Genomic DNA, 6,276 nt, shown 5'->3' on the forward strand with positions numbered 1-6,276 from the left:
TGAGAGCACCTAGAGGGGGGGGTGAATAGGTGATCCTGTAAAACTTCAAAACTTAAGCCACAAAAACTTGTTAAGAGTTAGCACAAGTATGGCCAAGTGGTTAGAGAGGAGTCAAAACACAATAACCACAAGAAAGCAATCACAGAGTTGACACGGTGGTTATCCCGTGGTTCGGCCAAGTACAAAACTTGCCTACTCCACGTTGTGGCGTCCCAACGGACGAGAGTTGCACTCAACTCCTCTCAAGTGATCCAATGATCAACTTGAATACCACGGTGTTTTTTCTTTCCTTTGATCTTTTCCCGTTTGCGAGGAATCTCCACAACTTGGAGTCTCTCGCCCTTACAATTGAGTTCACAAAGAAATACGGAGTAAGGTGGGAATGAGCAACGCACACAAGACTCGAAAATCAGAGCAACAACACGCACACAAGTCGCAACAAGAGCTCGCAACGCAACACAAAGAGTTCACAACTCCACAAGAGCTCTATATGCTATCACAATGAAACGAATGCGTGAGATTGATGTCTTGGTGCTTAGAAGAGTTGTAGGAATGCTTGGTGTGCTCCTCCATGCGCCTAGGGGTCCCTTTTATAGCCCCAAGGCAGCTAGGAGCCGTTGGGAACAAATCTGGAAGGCCATCTTTGCCTTCTGTCTCGTGGCGCACCGGACAGTCCGGTGCACACCGGACACTGTCCGGTGCCCGATTCCTTTCCATAATAAGCAAAGCCGACCGTTGCCGACCGTTGCAGATCTGACGCACCGGACAGTCCGGTGCACACCGGACAGTCCGGTGCTTCCTTCCGACCGTTGGCTCGGCCACGTGTCGCGCGCCGATCGCGCGGCCGACCGTTGGCCCGGCCGACCGTTGGCTCACCGGACAGTCCGGTGCACACCGGACAGTCCGGTGAATTTTAGCCGAAGTCGCCGGAGAAAAACCCGAGAGTGGCCTCTTCGGCCAAGGCATCCTGGTGCACCACCGGACAGTCCGGTGCCCCAGACCGAAGCAGCCCCTTGGCTGTACACAGCCAAGTCTTCTCTTCTCTTCTTCTATCTGTTTCTAACACTTAGACAAATATATTAGTACACAAAACCAATGTACTAAGGCTTAGAAACATACCTTAACTTGTGATTTGCACTTTGTTCATCCTTGGGCATATTTTCACATTTAAGCACTTGTGTTTGCACTCAATCACCAAAATACTTAGAAATGGCCCAAAGGCACATTTCCCTTTCACTACCCCCAACTCAAGACGATGAACAGGTTCATCAACAGGAGGCGGATGATCAAGGGGGAGCACAAGATGATCATGTAATGGAGGAAGATGCGCAACCGGCACCTCCAACCCAAGTTCGAGCGATGATTCAAAGGGATCATCCCGTCGATCAAATTCTGGGTGACATTAGCAAGGGAGTAACTACTCGATCTCGATTAGTTAATTTTTGTGAGCATTACTCCTTTGTCTCTTCTATTGAGCCTTTCAGGGTAGAGGAGGCCTTGCTAGATCCGGACTGGGTGTTGGCCATGCAGGAGGAGCTCAACAACTTCAAGAGAAATGAAGTCTGGACGCTGGTGCCTCGTCCGAAGCAAAATGTTGTGGGAACCAAGTGGGTGTTCCGCAACAAACAGGACGAGCACGGGGTGGTGACGAGGAACAAGGCTCGACTTGTGGCAAAAGGTTATGCCCAAGTCGCAGGTTTGGATTTCGAGGAGACTTTTGCTCCTGTGGCTAGGCTAGAGTCAATTCGAATCTTGCTAGCATATGCCGCTCACCATTCTTTCAGGTTGTTCCAAATGGATGTGAAGAGCGCTTTCCTCAACGGGCCAATCAAGGAGGAGGTGTACGTGGAGCAACCCCCTGGCTTCGAGGATGAACGGTACCCCAACCACGTGTGTAAGCTCTCTAAGGCGCTCTATGGACTTAAGCAAGCCCCAAGAGCATGGTATGAATGCCTTAGAGATTTCTTAATCGCTAATGCTTTCAAGGTTGGGAAAGCCGATCCAACTCTTTTTACTAAGACTTGTAATGGTGATTTGTTTGTGTGCCAAATTTATGTCGATGACATAATATTTGGTTCTACTAACCAAAAGTCTTGTGAAGAGTTTAGCAGGGTGATGACGCGGAAATTCGAGATGTCGATGATGGGCGAGTTGAACTACTTCCTTGGGTTCCAAGTGAAGCAACTCAAGGACGGCACCTTTATCTCCCAAACAAAGTACACGCAAGATCTGCTAAAGCGGTTTGGGATGAAGGACGCCAAGCCCGCAAAGACTCCGATGGGGACAGACGGACACACCGACCTCAACAAAGGAGGTAAGTCCGTTGATCAAAAAGCATACCGGTCAATGATAGGTTCTTTGCTTTACTTATGTGCTAGTAGACCGGATATTATGCTTAGCGTATGCATGTGTGCTAGATTTCAATCCGATCCTAAGGAGTGTCACTTAGTGGCGGTGAAGCGAATTCTTAGATATTTGGTTGCTACACCTTGCCTCGGGCTCTGGTATCCAAAGGGGTCTACCTTTGACTTAGTTGGATACTCAGACTCCGACTATGCTGGATGTAAGGTCGATAGGAAGAGTACATCAGGGACGTGCCAATTCTTAGGAAGGTCCCTGGTGTCACTACTACAGATCCTATTATATGAGACGGTTAATTTTCACTTATTAAGACGTTTCTCAAGTGTCCAAATTTGATGGAGTCGCAAAAGATGTCCCACATTTAAGATGGTTGCAAACCGTCTTAAAAAGGTATTACATAAGACGTTGTTAGTTTATAACCGTCCAAAAAAGGTATTTGTTTAAGTCATTTTGTCCAATAACCTGTCTTAAATTATGTTTATTTAATACACTTTTTCAAAACAAACGTCGAGTATGTGAACATTTTAAGTCACAAGTTATTTAGTAAACTGTCTAAAATGTTCTATATTAATAAGCGCTTGCAATATAAAAATTGTCTTATTTAGGTGACTGATATTGGACGTTTTGGAAATCGTCTTATTTAGAAGACCGATATTGGATATTTTTAGAACCGTCTTAATAAGATTTAAACAAATTGACTTAAATAACAATATATTCTTCAATTTATATTCATTTGAGATACCACATTATAATAATTTGAAAGAGAAATACATACACATATATTTAATAATAATATAATTAATATAATATACATGAGTACCAATCAATATTTCATACATAAGTGTACTCTAAATCCAAACCAAAACACTGAGATAATCTTGTAATTAACCAAACAATCTATGCAAGTGCGGAATACAGTGTACAGCAGATTGATTTGCATCATGTCAAAACCAGATTGTCCAAGGGATACATCGGTTGCCGCTGCCTCACCCCTCCTGTCGATGTTCCATGACTCCATTCTTGCTGGCCACTTTGTCCCAAGCATTTCACCAAACAGTCAACACCCTCGTTACTGCAATCACATCAAACTACCCATGTACAGTTAACTGACAGAGGAAAAACAACTCATCAATAGACACAAGAAAGAGATGACAATGTTGTGCTAAAGCCTAAAGTTGAGCTGGATAAATCCATATTATGTCTAAAAGGCCAAGCATGCAGACCTCGATACACCAAACAAGTCAAGGTTCCAATAATACTTGTGAATTTCATAATTTTTTAATACGGTGAACTTACGCGACTATGATATCTTCTTTCTTACAGAAGGCATGTATCACACTGAATATTGTAGAAATCCCATATGAATAAAGAATGGAGTCTGGAGTCCCCAAAAATTTAGCTATCTTTGACTCACAGTCAAGATGGACATCTGCAAGAACACATTAGAAAGTTAAGTTCCTCCTCTATACTTTCAACCAAAGTCATTGTCTGAGGATGATAATACAGACCAATTGTTCCATAAAAGCCACGTGGACCACAAGAACCAACACCATATTTCTCCAATGAACTGATGCAAGAATCCTGAAAGTCATTCGCTTTGTTTAGATATTCCAAAAAATACATACATTGAAATATTGTAAGCAATAGAATTGTCTCTTACAATAATCTTTTCGTTGCCAATTAAACCGAGGTAGTTTGCTGATGCAAAGTTCACAACTTCTTTACCATCAACAATCGTATGTGGTCCAGCGGCACTGTATAAAAGAAAAATAGAAGGGTTAATTCTGATCCTCAGAAGATCATATATGATGCAATCATAACTACTTAACATGGTAAACAATTGTAATCCATACTGCATGAATATTTGTAACACAACCAGAAATGTGTGAAGAAAAATTCTGGTGAATTAAATAATATACACATATAACTGAAGCAGAATTCAGGGGATATTCAACAAAAATAATATTCCATATATAGCGGTGTCTCCCACAGTTTCAAGAGTGAGACCATCCGGTTAATCCATATATGAAATGATATGTAGGATTACTCATGCAACAACACCACAATGTACCCTAGGTAACTGTGAACTTACTTTAAGAAAAAAAATCCTTTATAGACTGCTAAAGTTCCAACAATGCGTCAACTGCTAGTTTGAACAAAAAAATCTGGTACAACTCCATCAGAAACCAAGCTGTAGTGCAAACCTCGGCAACACGACACTCTGCCTCCTCGTGAGCAATGGCCGCACACTACAACATTTTAGGCCTTCTGTGACATTATGATGCACATTCTATGTTTTCTTCAGTGGAATTAATGGGCTGCACGACATGAGAGAATTGCACATGACGAATGTGATGGGTGACCTGTTTCCTGAAAATAAAATTTAGAATATAGTTTTAGAAAAGAAAATAGCAACAAATACATTTCAAAAAGATCCCAGATAGAACTACTAGAAGTTTTAGGCAGAGAATTACAATTCCATATTCTCCATTCATAAATACATGCTAACTGATAGCATAATACCTAAGCAAGGATTAGTACCACACTCTTAGGAAAACGTCCTATGGAGTGCTAGCTCATGGATCAAATTTAATTAAAAGAAGTTAAGTGAACTGTTATGGCAATATGAAGTTTTTGATTCTGCACAGCAAGCGTAGAATCCACCTTCAATCCTTGATGTTGTCCAAGCTAAAACTTAAGAAAAGGCTTGCATGATAACTGAACATAATTTATTAGCCAATAAGAGCTTCCGTAGGTATAACTTAATGTTTTTCAAGACACAAAAGACTCAGGATTAAGACAGCACCAAATTTGCCGTTCGTATAAAACAAGAATAAATTGTGTACGGTGTAAAAACAAACTACTATTGGGCATGCACTCTCAATAAATTTAATAGCAAGTACAGTAAATATGTCCCAAAAAAGCAGCACTGCAACACAGTAATGGCGTATAATTTATTACTATATCATAGTAGACAGTAAATGTTTGCTAGCTTGCAACAAATTGATCCCAAATAGTACTAGAAGATTAAGAGCAGAGGATTACAATTCCATAATTTTGACTAATCTGACATACAGCTCAACATGAGAAGTATGTGGGTACAAGCTTAACAGATGTTTTTAAAATTAAGTACGCCAGGGGCTGAAAATTGGCATACTTATTCAAAATAAGTATGTCGGCCCCGGCATACTTAATAATACCCACATTCTTTCACTTGTTTCCCATAATGCTTTTAAATATTTTTCTCAATATAGCAAACTTTATATTGCTATATACATTGACTTCACTCAGACCGTCAAACAAGCTTCATTTAAGATGAGATTTGTACTATCACTAGACTAGAGATAACATATAAAGATATATCGAAATTGCAGATCTCCTCAACAACAGTTTCTCTCGTGTTCTCTCTGCAGTATCCAAATTGAGCAATACATGGAGAGACAAGGTAAAATGATAAAAGAAACTGGTCCATACGGGCTACAGGTATCCACTTGCCAGGACACGGGTTTGTCTTCTTATCAAACAGCGCCTTTCCAAATCCTCTAGCACTGACACCTAGAACTAGGAATACATAGATCAGATGTGTGGAAACCCAAGATGGAATGTGAATGGATTTGTTTTACCTTTCAAATCCGTTGAACATGGGCTACAGAGACATGCTTGTGCTCACGCAGAGAGCCGAGGAGGGGTGGGGGCCACGGTTGCTTAATGGCACGCTTGACGCCTAGAGAGGCTCGCGTGGAGAGGGGGCAGCTGGGCACGGGCAGGCCATAGGCGCGGACGCGTTTCACACGTAGAAGTGCAGGCGAGCGGCGGCGCGGAGAAGAGATGCGGTCGAGAGAAGCGGTGAGTGGCGGGTCCGCAACGAAGGCCGAAGGGTTAGGTGTCCAGGCGTGTGGGCTATGGTGTGTTATT

The 6,276-nt window shown here is 42.0% G+C and overlaps 1 protein-coding gene across 23 annotated transcripts; it reads right to left on the reverse strand.

Moving 5' to 3' along the window:
* Window positions 1-3,116: 3,116 nt before the first annotated feature.
* Window positions 3,117-6,276, reverse strand: LOC103632334 (long chain base biosynthesis protein 1b). Of its 23 annotated transcripts, none has more exons than XR_002263566.3 (7): window positions 5,985-6,240; window positions 5,836-5,916; window positions 4,454-4,731; window positions 4,022-4,115; window positions 3,870-3,942; window positions 3,658-3,790; window positions 3,123-3,433 (listed from the first exon to the last, which is right to left on the reverse strand). XR_002263566.3 is itself a non-coding variant. In XM_035960903.1 (5 exons), the coding sequence occupies exons 1-5, from the start codon at window positions 6,002-6,004 to the stop codon at window positions 3,301-3,303; spliced, it is 453 nt and encodes a 150-aa protein (XP_035816796.1). In that variant the 5' UTR covers window positions 6,005-6,233; the 3' UTR covers window positions 3,123-3,300. The 23 variants fall into 23 exon arrangements, 5 of the variants coding, with proteins under 5 accessions (XP_035816796.1, XP_035816795.1, XP_035816797.1 ...); XR_002263568.3 differs by having other exon boundaries at window positions 3,123-3,449; window positions 5,985-6,238; XR_004851404.1 differs by having other exon boundaries at window positions 3,123-3,449; window positions 4,566-4,731; window positions 5,985-6,236.

The sequence above is a fragment of the Zea mays genome, chromosome 7 (genome assembly GCF_902167145.1).
Source record: "Zea mays cultivar B73 chromosome 7, Zm-B73-REFERENCE-NAM-5.0, whole genome shotgun sequence".
In the NCBI taxonomy this organism is placed as follows: Eukaryota; Viridiplantae; Streptophyta; class Magnoliopsida; order Poales; family Poaceae; genus Zea; species Zea mays.